This window comes from Monodon monoceros, unplaced genomic scaffold, assembly GCF_005190385.1.
Source record: "Monodon monoceros isolate NGI ecotype Baffin Bay Population unplaced genomic scaffold, NGI_Narwhal_1 Super_Scaffold_8, whole genome shotgun sequence".
Lineage (NCBI taxonomy): Eukaryota > Metazoa > Chordata > Mammalia > Artiodactyla > Monodontidae > Monodon > Monodon monoceros.
Genome location: NW_021703785.1, coordinates 63,309,939 through 63,334,146, shown reverse-complemented (window position 1 = coordinate 63,334,146; position 24,208 = coordinate 63,309,939). Strand labels below are relative to the sequence as shown.

The following is a 24,208-nucleotide window of genomic DNA, read 5'->3' as shown; positions in this document are numbered from 1 at the left end:
AAGTTAGGGGAAAAAATCATATGTATCTTCCAGACCTAGGTGACAGTAACAAAACAATCTAAACACAAATAGGAGAATTGAATAAAAGTTTTAACACCTTAAAAGAACACTTCTTGGGCTTCCCTGGTGGCGCAGTGGTTGAGAGTCTGCCTGCCGATGCAGGGGACACGGGTTCGTGCCCCGGTCCAGGAAGATCCCACATGTCGTGGAGCGGCTGGGCCCGTGAGCCATGGCCGCTGAGCCTGCGCGTCCGGAGCCTGTGCTCCACAACGGGAGAGGCCACAACAGTGAGAGGCCCGTGTACCGCAAAAAAAAAAAAAAGAACACGTCTTGTACCCTCATTCTATTTCCACTCTATACTTGAGTATCATGAATGCTTGGCAAAGTTTGGTCCAAAGGGCCATCACTACAAATTAATAAACATCATAAAATGACTTAAATTACCATGTGCTAAGTGGCAGGACCTTGCAGTTGAGTAAGTATTAATTTTCTAGAATAGTAGGAAACCTTAGCAATTGTACAGTTTGCCTCAGTCATTTTACAGATGTGGGAAATGAAGATGAGGTGAAAGAACTTGCCCCAAATGTCCTAAGTTCACAGCAGGGTGGGAACTATACCCAAGCTGATTCCTGTTTCCACAATACCATGATAGTTCAAATCAAAGTTTAAAATGCATCTGATTTGCAGCTTTGTTTAAACCTTGAGTTTTAAAGAGCTGAACATGATATAGCGTAAAATAGCAAAAAGTTTTGATGAACGCACATTTTTAGCTAGCAGCCAACTAGAATCCAAATAAAATAGCAATGTTACTATCAGAGCAGATCATGGGTATATTATTAAAAGCAAGTGTAATGATGTCAACCTTAAGGCTTTCTAGGATATTTTTAAAATAATAAGAATGCTATTAGATGGTATAGGGTCACTTGAGAAAATTACTTTCATACAGGCAAAGGAACAAACTTCTGGAAGAAGAGCTAAAGAGAAGTTCAATAGCTCTTTCTTATCTATTCCAATCCCTGAAAAGTGTGTGGAACATTAACTTCACAAGTTGAAGATTACAGATGAAAAAAGGGAAGAAATAGTAAACCATACAGTTCTGGAATCACAGATTGAGTTTTGGAAGATGGTTTGATCTTGAAATCTTTTTTACTGGTCCTCTCATGGCATTCATTGTCTTCTGATTAACTGAATTACATCTTCCCCTGAAATAAAATAAGTGTTAATCGTGACTTTTCCGTTGCCGTTGTGTACAACAAAAACATTGTATGTCACGTGGGGAGGACTGTATATTTCACCTAGTTGACCCAGTTCACAGTCCTTCATAAAGAAATTTCCCTATGCAGATTTTCTGCTTACTGTATAATCCTAAACAGCCATATGTTACACCATATCATCTCGTCAAGCTAGAGAGGCAACTCAAGAGCAGATAATCCAAAGGCTTGGAAGCAGCCCATGAGGCGGCCTAATGTGGAGAGCTTTGTCCAAAGAGGGATGAGATGAACCATTCTGATACTTGCCTCTGGAAACGTAAATTAAAGCTAGGAAAATACATAGAGAGAGGCCATAAAGTAGAGCAGGGACAAGGTGGAAATAAGGATCCATGAGTAAACCAAAGATATGTGACCTAAAATTACAATAAAATTGAAACTATGATATATACCAAGGTCTATGATATAAAAGTGATATAGAAAGTGAAGATAGCAGTTGGTAATGAGAAGAAAAATGAAGTGGAGAATAAACTAGGGGTCTATTATACTACGAATAGTAATAACACCATTTTTATAGCATATAATCTGTGTCAGGGACTGTTCTAAATTTTATTTATTTATTTATTTACTCCTATCAACTTCACAAAATCCCTATGGTGTAGACACTATCATTAGCCCTGTTAGATAGAAGAAAGAAACAAAGTTATATAGTTAGTAAGTAGATCTGTAATTTGAATTCAGGAAGTCAGAGTTCAAAGCCTGTGCCTTTAATTTCCATTCTATATGGCAAATCACTAAGGTGATGATCCATGAACATCTGATAAGGTCTTTAAAGCTTCCCTGAATTCTAATTCTAATATCTGTGGGCCCAGTTATATTGGAATTCCTGTTCTTAGATTTCCATGGGATCATCTTTCCCTTACTGGCTTATATATCTTTATAAAGCCAACTTCCCCGTATGCTCACTTGATGTAGTAAGAGCCAGCTTCAATTCCCTGCAAGGTGCTTTAAAAATTATTTTTCTCAGGGAGTGATGTCAGCAAAAATGACGGAATAGAGACCTCCAAAAATTATTTCCTCCATAAAAGCAATGAGAAAATCAGCAAAAATGGTCAGAAGCAACTTTTTCAGAAGTCTAAAAATTAACCAAAGGCTTGCAGCAATCCTGGAGAACTTAATAAACACACACACACACACACAACTGAAACTCTGCAAGAACACTGAGCGTTGTAATATGTTAACTTGCCCTACCCTGCTTTCCTCAGCTCTGTGGTATTGCTGTGAAGAAATTGACAAACTAATCCTAAAATTCATATGGAAAAAGGGACTCCGAACAACCAAAACTATCTTGAAAAAGAAGAATAAATTTGAAGGACTCAGACTCACTGATTTCAAAACTTTCTGAAAAGCTAGAGTCATCAAGACAGCATGGTACTGGCATAAGGACAGACTTATAGATCAGTGGAATAGAACTGAGAGTCTAGAAATAAATATATGTTTATGGTTAATTTTTTAAAAGGGTGCCAAGGCAATTCAACTGAGGAAGAACAGTCTTTTCAGCAAATGGTGCTAGGACAACTGAATAGACACATGCAAAAGACTGAAATTGGACCCTTATTTCACACCATATATAAAAATTAACTCAAAGTGGATCAAAAAGGAGCTAAAACTATCAAACTCTTGGAAGGAAACCTGTATAAATCCTTATGTTCTTGAATTAGGTAATGATTTCTTAGATATGATACCTAAAGCACAAGCAACCACTAAAGTGATCCTACGAAGCCAATGTCAATTGGACTTCATCATCAACAAAACTTTCAGTCTTCAAAGAACATCATCAAAAAAGAAAAAAAAAACCAAAATTGGAGAAATTTTTTGCCAATCATATATCTGATAAGGTCTAGTAACCAGAATATATAAAGAACTCTTACAACACAACAAAATTAAGACAAACAACTTATCGGTAATTGAAAAATGGGCAAAGGACTTGAACAGATATTTCTCCAAAGATAATATACAAATGGCCAGCAAATGCATGGGCACTCAGTATCTAACGAGGGTCCCTGGAATACAAAACTTTACATGTTGTCACAACTCATTGCTGGAGGAACTAAGTCTGTTCCTATATGACTCCACTGGGGGACTTTTAGACACTTGTGCCTGGTTTCCTCCAAACTTCACCTCATACACCCTTTTCCTTTGATGATTTTGCTTTGTATCCTTTTGCTGTAATAAATCTTAGCTGTGTGGGCACATAGATGCTGAGTCCTGTGAGTTGTTCTAGCGAATCATGCACGGGAGTGGTCTTGGGGCCCTCCCAACACAGAAGTATAGTAGTTTCCAGAGGGAAGTCCTTTTCCAGAATTTACTTTAATGTTTTAACTACACTGTATTTCCACTGATGAAAACGTACAAAGATAATGAATTATAATTTAAAGTATTTATGACTACTCAAGGAAGAATACTTATTAGTCTAGCCAAATATTGAACAAATTGTTGCTTTCCCATGAATTTTCACCAAAGAAACTAGCTATATTGCATGCACCTTGAATGCCTGTATTTGAAAAGGATTCTGATCTATAGCTAATTTATATCTTCATTTACAATTTTTATATTGTTAAGTTATATATGCATATCTTCCCTATGTGAGGTAAGATTATAAAAGAGAAGGATTGCCTGAGTAATTCTTCTGTACTTAGTACAGGACCAGGAAAAATCATGTGTAGATATAACCTCCTAAACTCATAAAATATTCCTCTGTTCTTTATTCATTCTTAATTGTTTTTGTTCACATAGGGAAACACAGTTTAAACTGCACTGGCATCTACATTTATTTCAGTGTCCATATTTCCTCACTAAAAACGTTAAGGCTGATAATTTAATTGGATTATATCGTTGGTAATGGTGTAGTTGTATGCTCTACTTGGGAACAGTATTATTCTAGCTTGGAAAACAAGATCTTATCATGTTTGAGGACGAAAAGCATTCCTGGAACCTACAAAATATATATAAATAGTGAATGGAGAGAACAAACTTCTTTAAGTTCTCTTATCATCTGCTATTTTACATTGTTGCTATAAAATCTGGACATTCAACTTCCAGAATACAATGGACAACTGTTTTGTGAGTACCACTCACACATGAATATAATTAATTAGAAAGGAAAGATATAGTTAGACTTAAGTTTTCACTAGATTCTCTTTCATTCTAGGCAGTTGATCCATCTGTTTCCTTTTATTTATTTTTATTTATTTTTTTAAAGGGATTAAAAATAATTTAATTGAAGTATAGTCTACAAACACAAAAGTACACATATAATAAATGTACAGCTTGTTAAATTTTCATAAACTCAACATTTCCATGTAAGTAGCATCCAGATTAAGAAGTAGTACATTATCAATACCCCAGGAACGCCTTATTGTGTTTTTTTTTTAACATCTTTATTGGAGTATAATTGCTTTACAATGGTGTGTTAGTTTCTGCTGTATAACAAAGTGAATCAGCTATACATATACATCTATCCCCATATCTCCCCCCTCTTGCGTCTCATCTGTTGCCTTTTAGAAACTTGGTAGGAGCCAGAGACCTGAAATACAAATAGTTGAGCATTTATCCTCTTATTTCATGATTGCTTTCAGAGATAAGAGGAACGGTCAATTCCCAATTAACTCTTTCCTAGCCAGGTCCTTTTGTAGCATGACTAAGACAAGTTGAAGAATAATGGGAAATTCTGGCCTTCTCCAGTATTATCAGGCTTCTAAAGATTCTGGAAACCCCTCTATCTCAACCCCATAGTCCATGCAATTTTTAAAATAAATATAGAGTAAATTATGAAAATCATATCATCCATTTGGTAAAGACCATTAAAAGTTTTTACAGACACTAAATATAAATAATATATGTACTCTGCCATTAGGGTTGATAAGACAATAGGAGCTGTAGGTATCTTGAAATGGAAAGACAAGATCAGATTTTCATTTATTGTCTAGTTTTAAATTCTTCCAGGATACAAAAGTGGACACACCTTGTGAGTGATGTAAATATAATCTGCAATTCAGGAAAAATTGAGGCTGATGACCTTAGAGATGGTAACTGAAGCCATGAGTAAATGAGATCGTTTGTTAAGAGCACACAGAGAGGTAAGAGAGTTGGTGATATACACTTGGAAAAGCAACGTTTAAGGGATAGGAGAATCACTAAAGACAGGGCCATCATTTAAACGACAGGAAAACCCAGGAAAATATACTGGCATGGAAGTCAAGGGCGGTGGTGATAGTTTTAAAAAGTGAGCACAGTTAGCAGTATGAAATGCCTCAGACATGTCTGCTACCAGGAGGCTTGAAAAGGAGTCATTGTATTGTATTTGGCTATTGAGAGATAAACTGTGTCAGAACCCAGTGGTGGGGGCAGAAGGCAGCTGAAAGAGGTCGAGGAGTGAATAGCAAAGGCAGTGAGTGTATCCACTCTTTCATGAAGTTTAGCTGAGAATAAGAAAGCTAAGGTAGTAGTTTTATGAGGATAGGGCAAATAGAAGTTTGTTTTTGCTGTATTTTGGTGGAAGAGATGAGCATGCTGCAGACAAAGGACACACCACAGTCAGTGGAAGAGAGATTGGAAATATGAGAAAATAATTATGAAAGGAGTCCTAGAGGCAGCAGATAGACTTGGGAAGAAGTATGGGATCCTTTTTCTTTAAGGCAGAAGGAGGAACGGGAAAGATGGATAAAGATGTGAATACATTTGAAGGCAAAAGGGAAGGCCGTTGGATTTCACACCTGAGGAACTCTTTGCTTTGTGAAGCAAAATGTTAACTAATTTTCTAAAAGTGACAACTTTGGACCAGAAGATGGAATTCATTCATTTATTCACTCAGCAGATGTTATTGAGCATCTTCTATGTGCCACGACTACATTAGGCACTGGGGTACAAGGAAAAATTGTGGTTCTTACAATCTATTGAGGAAACAGCAAAATAAATAGATTGTACAATTAGCTGCCTTAGCAGAGGTTTGCATAGGTGCTTTGTAAGCATACAACAGATGCAACTAATTCTGGCTTTAGGGGGATCCACATGGAATAGTAGCCGATTAAGAACTAGGGAAAGGACATTCCAGACAGAGGGAGCAGCACAGGCGTCAAGGTATAAAGCAGATGATAGACACAGGAATCACATATATCATTGGTCTGGCTGCAGTACAGGGCATAAGTAAGGACATAGCTGGAGAGGCAGGCACTGCGTGTCAGACAGGACCTTGTAAAACACACTGAGCAGCTTTGCTGAGATCCTTTGGACAATGCAAAGTCACTGAAATTTTATACACTGAAGTGTTCTTCACCTGTATTTCAGAATGATTGCTCAGAGAGCAGAGAAGAAAAATGAGTATGGTGAGGACAAGACTAACAGCTATGCTGTTGAGATTATATCTCAAGTCTACATTTAAACCTGGGAGCTCTATTTTCAAATGAACAATAACAAGATAGAGTTGTCGAAAAAGGCAATGAAACAGCTGGATAGTCTAGAACCTATGTCATGAGGAATGGCTAATGTAACTTAATATTTTAGCTTAGGGGGTAAAAAAAAGCCATGAGAAGACGGAGAGCTGTTTTCAAATCTTTGAAAAGCTGTCATATAGAAAGAGTGTAGACTTCCTCTTCAGAGGATGGAACTAAAAGCAATGGGTTTTAAGGAAGTCTCAAAGAAAAAGAAGAAGGAACAAGTTTCAAGGAAGAAAAATAAGGAGTTGATGCTTTAACAAGCCTAAAAATTAGAATTGCCTTACAATCAAACAGAGCTGCCTCAGGTGCCTTATCTGGAAACCAAAGCATTATATTCAACAACTCTCAGATGCATTGCTAGAATTCTCTGTTTGTGGGAATAGAAGTTAAGTTTATTGTGTGTTTCAACAAGCTCTAGTCAGTCTTTCTGCCTGACTGTGAAGTATACAGTGCACTGTACAGGCATACCTTGCTTTACTGCACCTTGCTTTATTGCACTTTGCAAATAAATCTGTAGAAATTTTTCTACAAATTCAAGGTTTTGTGGCAACCCAACACTGAGCAAGTCTATCTGCACCATTTTTCCAATAGCACTTGCTCACTTCATGTCTCTGTGTCACATTTTGGTAATTCTTGAAAAATGTTTCAAACTTTTTCATTATTATTATTATGTAATCTGAGAAAAGATTCCTTTCAAAATATTACTGCTCATTGACAATGCACCTGGTCACCTCAGAGCTCCGATGGAGATAGACAACAATTGGTTTTCATGTCTACTAACACAACCCCCATTCTGCAGCCTATGGATCAAGGAGTTATTTTGACTTTCAACTCTTACTACTTAAGAAATGCATTTCGTAAGGCTATGGGCTGCCATAGTGATTCCTTTCATGGATTTCGGCAAAGTAAATGGAAAACCTTCCGGAAAGGATTCACCATTTAGATACCATTAAGAACATTCATGATTCATGGGAAGAGGTCAAAATATCAACATTAAGAGGAGTTTGGAAGAAGCTAATTCCAATCCTCGTGCATGACTTTGACAGGTTCAAGACTTCAGTAAAGGAAGTAACTTCCATCTGATGGAAGTAATGAGAAAACTAGAATTAGAAGTGGAGCCTGAACATGTGACTGAATTGCTACAATCTCATGATAAAACTTTCACGGATAAGGAGTTGCTTCATGTAGATGAGCAAAGAGAAGTGGTTTCTTGAGATAGCATCTACTCCTGGTGAAGACTGCTGAAATGACAACAAAGGATTTAGAATAGTACATAGATTTAGTTGATAACAGTGTCAGGGACTGAGAGGATTGAGTCCAATTTTGAAAGAGGTTTTACTGTGGGTAAAATGCTATCAAACACCATTGCATTCCACAGAGAAATCATTCGTGAAAGGCAGTGTCAATCCCTGTGGCAAACTTCACTGTGGTCGTATTTCAAGAAACTGTCACAGCCGCCCCACCTTCAGCACCCACCACCCTGATCGGTCAGCAGCCATCAACGTCGAGACAAGACCCTCCACCAGCAAAACGATTCTGACCTGCTGGAGGCTCAGATGACGGTTAGCATTTTTTTAGCAATAAAGTATTTTAAAATTAAGGTACGGATATTGTTTTTTAGACATAATGCTCTTGCACTACAGTATAGTGTAAACATAAATTTAATATGCACTGGAAACCAAAAAATGCCCGTGACTTGCTTTACTGTAATATTTGTTTTATAGTGGCGGTCTGGAATCAAACCTGCAATATCTCTGAGGTATGTCTGTATATCCTTTTTTTAATCTTTCATTTTTAAAAACTGAAATATAATTGATGTACAATATTCTGTAAGTTACAGGCATATAATATAGAGATTGACAATTTTTAAAGGTTATACTCCATTTATAGTTATTAAAAAATATTGGCTATATTGCTTGTATATTCTTAAAAAGCAATGTCTTATACACGGTGTAACTTAGAAGAATCCTGATATGTGGAAACTCAGTTTCAGTCAAAACAGTGAAGCCAGCAGAAATATAAACAGCAGACTCAGCAAAAAGCTCTAGTTAGCTACTAAAGAATCAATTATTTATGTATTCAGCATGGGAAGAACTGCAAATCATTCATTGACCTTTCCAGTCACCATAGTATCCACATGGTCAGAACCATTTTGACTATAAAGATTAACAATTCACTCTAGAGTGAAAATCCTTATTAACATTTATACAGGGAAACAGGATTAACATCTTCCTGGGAAGCTGTTAAAATAGGCTTTGATTGTATGTTCAGTGATCCTGTATAATCAAACTAGGAACTATTCCACCCAAATGATTTTTTCAGATAAACAAAGCTAAAGGAGGATGGCTAAGGCAAGTAGAAATTCTGATGCCCCTGTCGCAGAGAGAGGGGCTAGGGAGATCGGGAAAGAAACACAGGAAAATAATATTCACCATTTACTGGAATTTAGAACCAATTATGTGCCAAGCATTTCACTCAGCACTTTACTTACATTATATCTCTAAACCCTCACAAATCCCCTGCAAGATAACTACAGTACCACTGCTTCCCTTCTACAGAGGAAGAAAGAAATTGAGGCTCCAAAAGATTGAACCACAGTTAGGCACAAATCTGATATTCAAATCCAAATTTGCAGTGACTCCAGAGTCTGTGGTCTTTCATTGTATCACGGCCTCATAAGGGAGGTGGCATTTTGCTACACCTTGAAGGAGGCAGAACTGGAGTGTAAGAGAAACAACGTACTCCAAGTAGAGAACATGGTCTGAGGAAAGGAATGTGGGTGCCAGTGCTGCAGGGCTTCCAGCCAAGCACCCAGAACCATAAAGTTTGAAGTGATTGTCCATTTTCTGGATAAGAGACTACTGTGAGTGATGCTATTGTGTCTCACTTTACTGCTTATCTTCATTGGCACTAGAAGTCCAAGCCTCCCTTTATCCCCTATTGCCCTGACTCTCATTCTCAAGTTGTTCTATGCATCCCCTTGTCGGCTCCAATCCCCAGTGCTAACTCCCTTCCTCTCAGTCCTTTCATTGAACCTCTGGAGACTCCAGATCAGTGATTAGCCGATTACCTTTATGGCAAAACCAGCCCTCAAGGTCCTCTACCTCCTCGCCTCATGTAGCTATGTCCTGAGGACTCCGGCCCTCTTTCTGGCTCTTCTTCCCTTGACTATCGCTGTTGAAACTCTTCAGAGCTATATCTTAGACTATCTCTTCTTTTCACCCTGTGTATTCTCCCTGATGCATTTCATTCGTTCACATGGTGTCATTTACCATCTCTGTGCTAATAAGTTCTAAATCCATATCTTCAATCCTGATCTTTTTTTTTTTTCTGAGATTCATATATCCAATTGCTCTTTGGACACTTCCATTTGGATAATGCACACTGAAAATTGAATTCATATCCTAAACTTAAAATATATACCAAAATAAAGTTAATAAACATTAAATATTTAAATGTCAAATATTAAGCCATATAAATACTAAAGAGATGTGATGAATGTTATGAAACACTGAGGTGAAGACAGTCTTTTAAACTATGACATAAGAAGCCATAAATAAAAGATAGGTCTGACAACATCAAAACAAACTCTATATACCAACATCATAAATAAGATGAAAAACCAAATGAAAAACTGGAAAATATGTGCAATGTCTTTCATAATTCACTGATCACTTTCCTGTCCTGTCATTTATAAGTATACACTTTCTAGCAATAGCAATGCTGGGTCTATCTTAGACTCCACCATGCATAACTATGAGGTAAAATGCCTTAAGTTTCATGACAGCAGAGGGATAACCACTTATTTGTTTGAATTCTAGCAATTACAAATCAAACTAAAAGAACAACTGAGGAAGCAAATATGAAAAATACACTCTTAATATGGGAAACTTTTATCTCATTTTTACCTTTTTATAAAAGTTATAACCTTTTCACCCTCCATATACAGAAACTTGGTACCTTTGTTTCCCATAATTCCAACAGCTGTTTCCCTACCAAGCCAAACCAATCAAAAACCTAGAAAAGTGAATAACATAATTTACAGTAAGAGGAAACTCTTACAACTTGGAAGTAAAAAAAGCAAAAGTTACTTGAGACCTTTCGGCAAGGTGTGTACAGTGCTCACGGCTGGTCTTGTGGTAATCCTAGGTGAAAGATACAGAAGTAGAATCCAGCATCAGAGAAGATTTACAATACTAGCGAAACTACTGCTAAGTTAAGTTTATGTCGCTATGCTTTTTTAAAGTAATATACAAAATAGTTTTGTAAGTATATTGTGAGAATTATATAGTAGGTTTGTAGATAACATACTAAAAATCATGGCAGTTCCAAAGGGACATCTTAGTATAGAATAAAAACAAACCTTTGACTCTTGTTCCAGTCTCAGTGCAGAGTCTTTTACTTGATTTTCAAGACTCCTTTTTTCTTTCTCTAGTTGTTTAAGCAATGTATTTAAGCCTTCCTGAGAGTATAAACAGTAAATTTTTACATGTGCTCACATTCTAAATAACAATAAATATGACCACCAATTTCTTCATTGACAAATTCCCTCTCCTCTGTATCAGTCTGTGATTTCAGAAGTCTTTAATATGTACCTTTTCAGTAATAGTAATAGTCATAATTACAATATTCATTGAACCCTAGCAATATGCCATGTGCTAAGTGCTTTCCATAGATTATTTCATTTAATTCTTATTATAGCCATGGAGATGGCTAATATATTTATTTCCATTTTATTGTTGAGAAAACTGCTAGAGGTTAAATAACTTGCCCAAAGGCACAGAGCTAATAAATGGTAGAGCTGGAATTAGAATCCAGGTAATCTGACTCCGAAGACAACACACACTAACAATTATTGTATGTGTATTCATAAGATTGTTACCAGGGTAACAAAAGCAGAGTGTTAGAACAGGCGATAAGGTTGATAATGAGGGGAATTGTGAAAATATTGTAGAGTAGGACAGTTCTGGAATCTAAGACATCAATCCATCACAAATACCCCTCATCACAAATAGCTGAATCCGAGTAGAGAAGAAGGTTAGCCAAGTGCCAGAGCAATAATGCACTACACTGATTTGGTTTAAAATTTTAATTCCTAAACTAATAACTGATCTTTTCCAGTAACTCCAATTACTTCCCATATTCTTACATATTAGATTTTAAAATCGCCAAGTCAAATTCTACACAACTCTTGTTGGTCATGATCTAGGTCACCGAATTTATTAAAAGACACATTCAAATAAAAATGGAAGCTGCCGATTTAAATCTCCACAGAGCAAACTGCAAGCTATTTTAGAGCGCATACCCTTCTCCTGAAACACAGCTCATTCTTGAAAAAATTTGCTTATTCTCTCTTAGATACTTGTTAATAACTATTAGAAGTGTAAAAATTGTATTAATAGGAATAATTAGGTCAGCTGAAACAGGACAATTTCTAGTCTCTAAAAATAACAGCAGTGATAAAACAAAAATCCTTTGGAAGTGACAATTCTCCACCATGCATATGTGCATCCCTGTTAAAACATGATCAGTGATCTTTCTCAGGCAGGCATTATTTGTCTTCAAAAATTATGCACTGGCGTCCTGAATGGTTTTCAATCCCCCTCCCCCAAATACAAACTTGCTCCAGAAGAAAATCAATGAAAGCCCTGTAAATACAAGAGGATAAGCCTACTGAGTTCGCTATAAAAATCAAACCCTTATGAAATAAACCAATGCTCAAGGATGACAGTTTTTGAAGGGACAATCAGGGAGTGATGGATATAGTTCAAAATTTTGCTGCATAGACCCTTTCTCCAAGGATTCCAAGCTTAGCCTTCCATAGTAATATGCTTCACTTACATCATTTGTTAAATACATTTTTAGAGATGTAAAATAGGATCTAATCATTTTTAATATTGAGTCAATGGGAAAATGCACTCCAAATTCTAAAAGGAATTAATTTACAAATAAACAACTGGAATAAAATTATTTTTATATTAATGAGATATGGTCCAAAACTGAAGGAGATATGGTCCAAAACTCTAGAAGCTCATACAAGAAATGTAGATAGGAAAAACATAAATTCAAGAGCTGAAGCAAAGTATTTGAGCAATAAATAAGAGGCAAGGTAAGATCACTAGGGAAGGCCTTGGTTAGCAAAGGCTTGGTGTGTGCTAGTTTCGGGAGTCTACACACTGGGAGCTATTGAAAGTTATTAAAGAAGTGACATGATGAAAGCAGAGGTTTAGGAATATTAATCGAGTGGCAGTTTCTATGACAAAAGGATGATTTCTGTTACTTGTTGGTGTGGATTTGCAGTTTTAACCTTTGAGGTTTAAGCATTTTTAATATGCTTTCTCTGTGTTAGAATATATCTTGCTGCTATTCTCATGCAGACTGGATTCCTTGTCTTGTCTCCTAATTTTACAATTCATTTATTTATTAAAAAATTTTCATCAAGCACCTCCTGTGTGTCAGGCATTGCTGTAGGGATACCACAGTGAGAATTACAAACCTAGGCCCTATCCGCATGAAGCTCAGAGTCTAATAGGGTGCCTATTAAACCACCAACGTGGTTTACATTGGTGAATGTTACACGTAAGCTTGAGAAGAATCTGTATTCTGCTGTTGTTGGATGGAATATTCTATAACTGTCAATAGACTGAGTTGATTGATAGTGATGTTCAGCTCAGCTATATCTTCATTGATTTTTCTGCCTTCTTGATTTATCAGTTGCTGACAGGAGGTGTTACGTCTCCAACTTTAATAATGGATTTGCCTGTTCTTCCTCCAGTAATTCATCACATTTACCATATAAGTGTTCCTATCAGTTTGTGTTTGCAGCAGCTTCTGTTCCAGGTTAAGCAGATCTCGGTGACTGTCTGGATTTGTCTATTCATACAGATTTTGGGGTGGGAATTTTTCCTGCAAATTCAGATTTCTAAGGAGTCAAGAAGAGTCATTGATTTTCAGGTTATCCACCTTTTTTTGTTATGACATGATTGATGACTCCCAAGCACTATACATATTGGAGCTGAAACCAGAAGTCACAAACTTCTTGAACCTCTTTTCTAATTGGAATGGAAAGAGTGCATTCTCCAAATCAGTGGCTGCATACCCTTATGTTGAAGACTTGTTAGTCTGCTCTAGCAGTGATACCACATCTGGCAAAACAGTTGGTGCTACTAATTGGTTAAGTCTGCAGTAGCCTACAGTCTTTCTCCAAGATACACCTAGTTTATACAGGGGTCAGACTGGCAAATTAAACAGGGCTATGTTAGGCCCTCTTCCTTGGGATAACAAATTGTTCTTGTTTTACAATTTTGGCCCTGGGTGGGGAAGGCACAATTTCTCACATTTCCATTAGGTTTTCTGCACCATGATAGCTTTTACTTCAGAGATGAGGGCCCAATGGAGGGTTAACTTCAACTGCCAAGTATATCTACTTCAATTACTTAGGGACTGGAAAAAGTATCACTGTGGGAGTAGGGGAGTCTGTGGGCACATTGGGTCCAGTGTGATTTGGACTTCAAGCACAGATTGCCATTCTGGGGATCAATGTCAACTCAGACCTCGAAATGTCTGGTTATTTCCTTTCCCACAGTGTACAGTCACCTGTAAAAGTGGTCAGAGGTCTCTTCAGGGGAAGACTGGAGATATTGTCATGATATGTACTTGGACTGATGTTGTGGGGTCCTTCCTTTTAGGAACCTAGCCACTTCTTTGGTCTATGATTTCTGGATCTGAAAATTGGTTCAGGTCTGGGAAATGAGCAAACAGCTATGTTTTCTATTGGGTTAACGTCCTCAGCCTCTCCTCCTCCATTCTTAATTTTTTTTAATTATAGCCGTTGAACAGAACCATCATGAATTGGCTTGGCAGCCAGGATTGGAGGTGGGGCAGCTCCTGAGGCGGGGGGGAACTGGTTGCCTTGCTGGAGAGAGGCCTGTCGAGCAGCTTCCAGAACAGTGAGTGCTCTAGCCCTTACTAGAGCTAGAGGTGGGCCACCTCTGCCCATCCAGAGGGTCCAGGTGGAGTTGTAGAGCTGACATCATCACGAGCATCCATCCAGCTGTCCTGTCACAGTTTTAGGATCCCTGGTTATCCGCATCAGGACCCTGCCCTTCACATAACAGGCCTGCTTGGACTGGGTATCCAAATGCCTCTGGAGCTCTGCAACCCTCACAATCGGGTCTTCAGCCTCGCTGTTCTATTGTGGCTGCACTTTCACTACTGGTATAGAGGGCCTCTTTAGAAGCTACCACAAAGGCTCTCTGCTTTTCACTCTTAGATATTAAGTGCTTGCTAACTATTCTCAGCCTCTCATTATCCTTATGAAGGATGACAATACAATTGGGCAATAATCCCATATTTTCCAAATGCCTGCATCATGGCTTCTTCCACAGTATTTCCCTACATGAGAACATTTTCCAAGGTCACCATCAGTGAAATCTTTAGCAACTCAACAGCCACACTGAGCCAGGATCTACTGGTGCCACATCTACTAATCAGGACAGCCCCTACTGCCTGCTACATAGTGAGCCAGTGCCAAATCCCATCTAACCTCCTGTTTTCTCATATCACTCCCAGTACCTCTAGTTGTAGATGTGGTCTTCTGAGAAGCAGATAACAAGATGGGGTTAAATGTGAAAAGATTCTATTATTAGAAATGTCTGTGTGAAAGGAAACAGGGAAGGAACAGGAGAGGGCTGGGAAAGTAGTCAACTGTAATGCAAGGCTGACCCCCAGTGAAGGGGAGAGGGAGAGAAGGTCCTGGAAGTGGAAGCATCCATCCCAGGCTGGCATGCAGCCTAAGGAAAGTCTGGCAAAGCCAGCAGGGAATCCTTAAGCCAAAGTCACTGACAGTGGGGTCCCATGTTTCCTAGGAATAGGTCTGCCTTGGTATCCCCACTGCACCTGATCATGGGCCTGGAACAGCCTGTGGGAGGTGTGGTCTTGATGAAAAGCAGTGATGGATTTTGAGCCCAACACCAAGGGTCCTCAGTCAGTTAACCTTCCTGTCCTGGGAAGTCCGTGAGGTGCATTCTCTGAGTGGACAGACTGACTGCTTTTCTTAAGGGCATTTCAGTTTTTCAAATGAAGAATCCTCCAATCTCCTACTCTTTGAGGGTTAATCCTAGCTGCTGGTTTTCTGGGAGTAGGGCAAGTTGGAGAGAGCTGTGAGTCCCATTATCCAGATCACATATTTTCATTTAATTATATTATTTTAGACCTGTATCTCACTCTCACCCTCATCTGTGCCTGAAGGCCCAAAGTCCAAAGCTACTGCAGCTTAATTTTTTTTCCAGAAAATAGACGACTGACTGAAGGAGAGTATCCTGGCACATGGGGTGGCAGAGGGGTCCCAGTAACTAACTGCTCCATGTACGTATATATGTTCAATTAATCTCTCAGTTTCCAGCTCCATCCTCACCTCCACCTTCTTCAGCACCTGGTGCTGCCAAGTTCTAAGGCACTAAGTGGGTCTGAAGAGTGACTGCTCTAATTTCACTGATATTCCTCTCGGCAGGCACTTTGCTGTTTCTTCCTCAACTCTAAGTTAATGACTATTCCTCCAACTGAGGGTCTTCCAAAATTTGTTAATACATTTGTCCAAATGCATAGAATGTACAGCATCAAAAGTAAACCCTAGGGTAAACTATGGACTTCGGGTGATTATGATGGGTCAATTTACGTTCATTTTGATGAGTGATGTTGATAAGGGGAACGGCCATGCATGTGTGGGGTAGAGGGTATACGGGAAATCTCCATACCTTCCTCCCAATTTTGTTGTGAACCCAAAACTGCTCTAAAAAATAAAGTGTTATGTAAGTAAATAATTTTAAAAATTGCCTAGAGAGAAAATGAGAACACATTTTGGATTTTGCAAAACTACATTAGTCATTAAGTACCTTGGACCATTAAAAGCAATACATTTGTGATTCCAATTATAAAATTATTATACACATCAGAAATCCTTTAAAAATTATAAAACCATACTATAATAACCTTAAGGTTCATTCTAGAGTTTGATTCTTTATTTTACTTACTTCAAAATAAACTAGTATTTAAAAACGATTTTATCATAGGCACATAGTCTCTCATCCCATCACTTCCAGTTCATTAGAAGACCCACAACTTAAAGTTCTTGGTCTTCCCAAGGAGCTGGTTTTATCTGATTATATAATCAGTCATCATGTACTAGAAAACTGCAGCCTAAAAAGATATCCTAGAGCTACAGCTAAATTGAAGACACCACTAGAAACTACCCACCCCACCCCAAATCATGCACACACAAAATTAATTCTTACTATCATGGAAAAGCTGTTCTGTTTTGTTTTTGAAACTAAACAGATCTTAGCATTCCAAACAGTATCATACTTCACCTATATTCATGTCTTAATTTGCTTGTAAAAAGTCACCTTCCAACAGGAGATTGAAACAACAGGGAAAGAATAAGAAATTTCAGGATACTATTCACATACCTGAAATCAAATATACTTAGATATTTTTTAAGTCCCTTTCATCTATACCAAGTGGAAAAGAAGCTCTATTTGCCACTTATTTTTTAAAAAACAATCGCAATTACTATACTGAGGGGCACATAAAAACTACAAGCTTAAAAAATCACTCTATTGAATGCTTACAAGAGAAAAACCTGAGAATACAATTAATCACAACTCCTAGATATGCTGTACCTCTTAGTGAAAGCAATTGCAACAATGAAGGAGCACGGCGTTCTGCATGCTTAAATGACAAGCGCCCCCTGGTGGACAACATTGTTATTAGATTTATAAATAAAATCTGTAACTTTTCTCTGATTTGAGGCTACACCTGTCTCCAAATTAACCATTCTGATCTTTGGGGAGAACACGAATCTGGTGATGCCTATAACATAATACCTCATATTGATTCTACAGACTTCGTTTTTAGCTAATTGAACCTTTCTTTAAATGCCTTAAGATTATATTTATAAGGACGTAGTAAGGATTTGAATTTCGGCAAATTGGCTTTCTAGCAATTGATTCTCTACACATTGACCAAGAGTCCTGCAGAGAACATTTGAGGTGAGACTAAATATCTTCCCTCCCTTGTGCCTCCCCCAACCAGGCCGTCTTGTTGGCTTTAGGAGCGGGATCTCCTGTGCTCTAACCATCTGATTGACAGAGCATGTGTGCTGGTAAGAGGTTTCCTTGAAGGGTCCAAGTTGTCTGGATGTAGTGGAAAACAAAGGAGAGTACACTGATGGAAAAATTAGAAGCAGAGAGAAATAGGGGTGCTATGGTCTGAATGTTTGTGCCCCCCCCCCCAAATTCACATATTAAAATCCCAACGCCTGATGTGATGGTATCATGGGAGATGCTTAGGTTATGAGGTTTGAGCCCTCATGAATAGGATTAATGTTCTTATAAAATAGATCCTCCAGAGCTCCCTTACCCTTTCCACCATGTGAAGACACAGCAAGAAGGCGTTGTCTATGAACCAGAAAGTGAGCCCTTACCAAGCACTGAATCTGCTGGTGTCTTAATCCCGGACTTCTCAGCCTCCAGAACTGTGACAAATAAATTTCTGTTGCTTATAAACCACCCAGTCTGTAGTATTTTTTTTTTAACAGCCCAAACAGACTGAGATAAGGTGTCACTGATTTTGATTCAAGATGAGTCAAGGACCAAGACTCTCGCTGTCAGAGAGCTGACCACAGGGAAATTGTGGAAGTTGGTGATAAAGACTTTATAGTAACTCTTGTCGCAAGACATGCTGTCTTGCACATCTTTCTCTGAGGGATATACATTCCTTAAATTTGTTTGTTTCTTTTTCCCAAATTGTGCTCTGTAATACAACCTATTGAAATGCCTGCTAAAAAGACCAATGTTCAGGGCTTATCCTAGACCTACGAAATGAGGATCTCTGGGAGTAATGCCTAGAATGTATACTTTCAATAAATTATCCATGTGATTCTCTTTTTTTTTTTTTTTTTTGCGGTACGCGGGCCTCTCACTGTTGTGGCCTCTCCCGTTGCGGAGCACAGGCTCCGGACGCGCAGGCTTAGCGGCCATGGCTCACGGGCCCAGCCGCTCCGCGGCATGTGGGATCTTCCCGGACCAGGGCACGAACCCGTGTCCCCTGCATCGGCAGGCGGACTCTCAACCACTGCGCCACCAGGGAAGCCCTATCCATGTGATTCTTACAGAGTTTGAAAATTAAAGAACCACTACTCGAAAGACTGACCAGCAGCTAAGGATGCAGCAGTGCTGGGCAGTAAAGGGAAGTTGGGAAGTAGAGGAGCCAACCCTCTTTCCTGTTTGTGGCACAGTATCAGAGGTACTAAGCTTGACTTGGCCTGAACAAGCTAATCTAGGAAACAAGACATGCACTGTCAAATGTGAGTAGTGACAGTAAAGCACTGAAAGATTACTCAATTTATTGCTGGGGAACCCTCTGCAGGGCTGCATGGTACGAGCCATCAAGCTCTGATAAAGAGCGCAGTGCATCCTTAGCTCTGTAACCTGACTACCTAACTAGAGATTAATGAAGAGGCCTGGAGGGCCAGGTCAGAACCTGAGAAATAGCTATTGCTCATCAGAGGTGAAACAGCCAGATTAGCCTTAACTTTTAGTTATTTGGTATGCTTAAAACAGATTCTAGCCTTCCAGAAAGGCTACAGATCTTTGCAGGACACACCTGGAAATTCCTGATACATTAGGGAGCCTCTACATTCTTTTTCTGGTGGACACAAACAGAAGGGGCTAGAAAATGTATACCCAGCTAGCCCAAGGGAAGTAAAGGTTCTGAGCTTTTTATTAGAAGCTTTAACTCCCTGCAGAAGCCCCTGCTTTCTGGGCAGGTACAAAGAACCACAAAATTCTGCGAGAGCTTTAAGAAGGTACCAGAAGATTCACAACTGTGTAACAGCACAGCTAAATAAGTCAAACAGATTGCACATCTCTGGGCCTTACCCTTGCCCTTATTCCTTCCAAATAGATTAAGGTTAATCTCACAACAGACTTGTTTTTTTTGTTGTTTGTTTGTTTTTTGTTTTTCTTGTTTTTGCAGCTACGCGGGCCTCTCACTGTTGTGGCCTCTCCCCTTGCAGAGCACAGGCTCCGGATGCGCAGGCTCAGCGGCCATGGCACACGGGCCCAGCCGCTCCGCGGCATGTGGGATCTTCCCGGACCGGGGCACCTGGTCCCGTGTCCCCTGCATCGGCAGGCGGACTCTCAACCACTGCGCCACCAGGGAAGCCCACAACAGACTTGTTTCAATGAAATTTTACTTCTCCTTTATCAAGGGAAGGAAGGAAGAGAACTAACACGCTGCTCACTCTGTCAGCCACTATGCTTTTGGCTTGACATATCTCTAGTAGTCTGCATGACAACCTTGCAAAAGAGTTTAACTAACTCTATTTTACAGATGAGGAAATTAAGCCTCAGAGAGATGAAATAACTTCCTTAGTGTCCCATAGTTTGAATTTGAACCAGAACAGTTTAATTCCAGAAGCCATGTTTCCATGGCTTACACTCACTCCATTTTCTCACCCCTACTTTCCTCTGCACCACTTTTTTCCCCCAATATCCTCTCTTCTGGTTAGCACTTGCTTACATCCTTCGCCTCTGAATAATTTGCCCAAACTATGGACCATGAGCTCTATCCTACCCTGCACCAGAAGTTTCCTGGAGAACATCCTTCTGCTGATCATTCACAAACCTTCTCCTCCCTTGGCTTCTGGGATGCCACTCTTGCCCACTTCTCCCCCTCATCCTTTTTCAATATTTTTCCTTCTCATTGATCTTCACTGAATTACCTTAAATGTTAGTATTTCCCAGGGTTCAATCCTCAATTCTATTTGTCAGACTATATATTTTTGCCTGAGCAATCTCTTAAACTTTCATGACTTCAAGTGGCACTGATGACTCCATGGCCTCTATTTCCAGAGAGACAACGTTCTGCAGTCTAAAACTATTTCCAGTTGCTGACTGACCACTGGTATCTGTGTAATACACACAAACCTAAGTCATTTCCTATTATCCCCACTAGTTCTGATTTCTAGAGCCCTGCTCATTTTAATCCACAAAGTTATTCAAGCTTAACCATCCTCAAATCCTCTCCCACTCTCACCCGAGTATCCAGATACTTATAAAATCCACATTCCTCAACATCTCTTCAATCTGTCACCTCTGCTCCATCCCCATATACTACTGTCCAAGCTGAAAAACACCTTCCCTTACTTAGATTATTACAAGAGCATCCTAACTGGTTTTCCTGCTTCAAGTCTCACCCATCCCTGGGGAATCCTGGGGGGTGGGGTAGGAAATGACTTCAAAACTGTATACAAGGGCTTCCCTGGTGGCGCAGTGGTTGAGAGTCCGCCTGCCAATGCAGGGGACACGGGTTGATGCCCCGGTCCGGGAAGATCCCACATGCCGCGGAGTGGCTGGGCCCGTGAGCCATGGCCGCTGAGCCTGCGCATCTGGAGCCTGTGTTCCGCGGCGGGAGAGGCCGCAACAGTGAGAGGCCCGTGTACCGCAAAAAAAAAAAAAAAAAAAAAACTGTATACAAAATACTTCAGTAGCTTCCCATCACATATAAAAAGTTCACACTCCCTAACATGGATACAAAATCCTTTATTATGTAGTCCTTGTATGTATTTCCAAGCTCATCTCCCATCACCTCTCTTATTTATTCCTGACATACTAACTGTAGACCTGGGGTGTCTTCAGATAGATCGATCCAGAGGGATGTTATCTTTATTTGAAAATTTGAATATATGCATATCTCATGATCTAAAAACTCTGCTATAAGTGTGCTAGAGCAGCGGTTCTCAAACTTTCGTGTGTATTCGAGTTAGCTGGAGAACTAATAAAGACTGCAGAGCTAGCAAGCTGGATAAAGAATGGGGCTGAACTTTATATTTTTATGAAGTTCTCCAGGTGATTCTGTTACTATGGAAGTTTGAGGACCACTGCCCTAAAGCAAGGGCCAGCAAATTACAGCCTGGACACCAAATCTGGCTGTGGCCTGTTTTTGTAAAGGAAGATGTGTTAGAACACAGCAGTGGAAATGTGTAGTTGCAAGGGAGATGGGGCGACCTATAAAGCTGAAAATATTTACTCTCTAGCCTTTGCAGAAAAGTTAGCAAAGTCCAGAGGAACACTCTGTACTCGGAGACATTTATAAGGATGTTCACCTTGGCAATGTTTGTCATAGTGAGATTTTGAAAAGTCTTCAATGTACTGAAATAGAGGAATACATAAATTAGGATATGTACATCTAATGGAATACTATACAGCAGGTAAAATTTACTAGATCTTTATGTATTAACATGGATAGAATTTTTAAAAAATAGAAGAATGCCACGTACAGCATGATATTTTTTATATGAATGTTTAGACACAATATATGTAGAAAGGTATTTTATTTTATTTTTATTATTTATTTTTTTGGGGGAGTACGCAGGCCTGTCACTATTTTAGCCTCTCCCGTTGCGGAGCACAGGCTCCAGACGCGCAGGCTCAGAGGCCATGGCTCACGGCCCCAGCCGCTCTGTGGCATGTGGGATCTTCCCAGACCGGGGCACGAACCCACGTCCCCTGCATCAGCAGGCGGACTCTCAACCACTGCGCCACCAGGGAAGCTCTAGAAAGGTATTTTAAAATAAACTGGAATGGCATATACTAAATCCAAGATCATCTTGCCCCGACTCTATAAAGTATTTTCATTAAAAAAGCTGAGGTCAAAAAGTGACAAAAATCCAAAGATTTGCAAATACTACAATATATTTTTTGCCATATTGTCCTCTGTGGGTTTTGTTGTATTTAAAATTGAAACTAGAAATACCCTAAACTATTGAACTATAGGGGAAAGTAATTGAATATTAATAATCCAATGCAATGGAATATAATGTAGCCCTTAAAAATGTACATGAAGAAAACATAAGAAATAATTGATTTAAATGTCCATGGTGAACATAGCAATAAAATACAAAATTGTCCATGAAGTAAGGTTACAATTACATATTTTTTTTAAAGTGCAGTCCTTTTTTTTATTCCTTTTTTCCCCTTTTGGTTGTCTTATCTATTGAGTTGTTCCTTTTAATCAATATATATACACACCAAAAATTACTAAGAAGACAGCAGTAGATGTGTTTAACTTAATACTTTTCTTCTCTTTTATTTTCCAAATAATATTAAATAAATACATATTACCTTAAAATGAAATGTGGTGATAGAGCTTGTGCGTGGCAGATGGAACTGACTGCACATCCAATGTCCATCTTCCCCTTCGTCCTACTATGCTCAGTTAAAACACTACAAATCTCAGCCTTCCTTGCAAACATGGGTGGCCAGGTGATAAAGTTCTAACCAATGAGATGTACAGGGAAACTGCTGGGTGCAGCTCGTTAAGAGGAAGCTGACTTGACTAGCTTTCACCTTTCCCTTTTCCCTTCTCCTACTTCTTTCCTTGAATGAGACTGTGAAGCAAGTGAGAAGCCACTCATTAAAGGATGGCAGAGTGGAAAGTCAGGAGGAGTCTGGATTCCTGAAGGCATTATAGAGCCACTGCACCAACCCTGACTGCATACCTTCCACCTTTCCTGTTACATGAGGAAAAGCTCCAAAATAACTTACTTGTTTAAGCCTTTCTCCTATATGCAGCCAAACATAACCCTTAACTGAGACATCTTGCTAAAATTAAAGTTTAACAAGTTATATCACTGTAAGACACTTTAAAGTTTATCTAATCATACTGCCTTCAGATGAGAAAAGTAATCTTCAGAAAGGTTGAAGGCTTGAAGCCCATCTGTATCCGAACAAGGACTAGAACCCCACTCTCACTTAAGTAAATACTTTTTTCTAAAATATTAAAATCAAGTCCACTTTAGTGGTCCAGGTTGAAAATAACTATTGGACATTTCATATTTCTTTTTCTAATGATAACATTTAAAGAAATTAGACATACACAGGTCAAAAACCAGTGTTCATCCTTCTGTTGCTCATAAGCAAAGCTGCACTTTGAAATTGCTCAAAATTAGTATTCAAACTAACTGACATCAGTTTCTTAAGTATGTGGGTTCAGGTTACTCCTAAAGACTAAGCAATCTACAACAAGGATAGAGAGTCAGTAAATTTACAAATAGCATTTGAAGTCATACTCTGTCCCACAAAACTCTGTCCCACAAAACAACTAATTTAGGCCCTTTTCTCTGATTATCAACCTAACAGAAAACCAAAAATGTTTGTATTACACAAATGGTACATGTCTGAATCTCACAAATATTGTTTCTGATATAAAGAATAAGACTATCGCTTTTGTCCTCGGAAAAGAGAGATTTCTTTCCTATCCTGGATATAGGATTTTTGGATCCCCAATGCTTTTTGCTCAGTAGTTGGCTACTTCCATCACCAACTCCCCGGTTAGATTCCTAATCCCCGCTCTTCAGACAAACGCCCCCTGGATTCCACTGTGTAAGAAAACCCAGGTACTCAGGGCATCTGCCCAGAGAATAGAGAGGACCAGCTCCTTAAG

At 39.0% G+C, this 24,208-nt stretch overlaps 1 protein-coding gene across 1 annotated transcript in view; it reads right to left on the bottom strand.

The window, feature by feature from the left end:
- Positions 1-1,033: 1,033 nt before the first annotated feature.
- Positions 1,034-24,208, bottom strand: part of CCDC169 (coiled-coil domain containing 169) — a 46,628-nt gene continuing 23,453 nt past the window's right edge. Inside the window, exons 6-10 of the mRNA XM_029209960.1 lie at positions 11,067-11,165; positions 10,795-10,848; positions 4,766-4,794; positions 4,392-4,439; positions 1,034-1,202 (exon numbers count right to left, since the gene is read on the bottom strand). Of these exons, the coding sequence (XP_029065793.1) occupies positions 1,103-1,202; positions 4,392-4,439; positions 4,766-4,794; positions 10,795-10,848; positions 11,067-11,165 (330 nt within the window). The 3' untranslated portion in view covers positions 1,034-1,102. The remainder of the gene's footprint in view (positions 1,203-4,391; positions 4,440-4,765; positions 4,795-10,794; positions 10,849-11,066; positions 11,166-24,208) is intronic.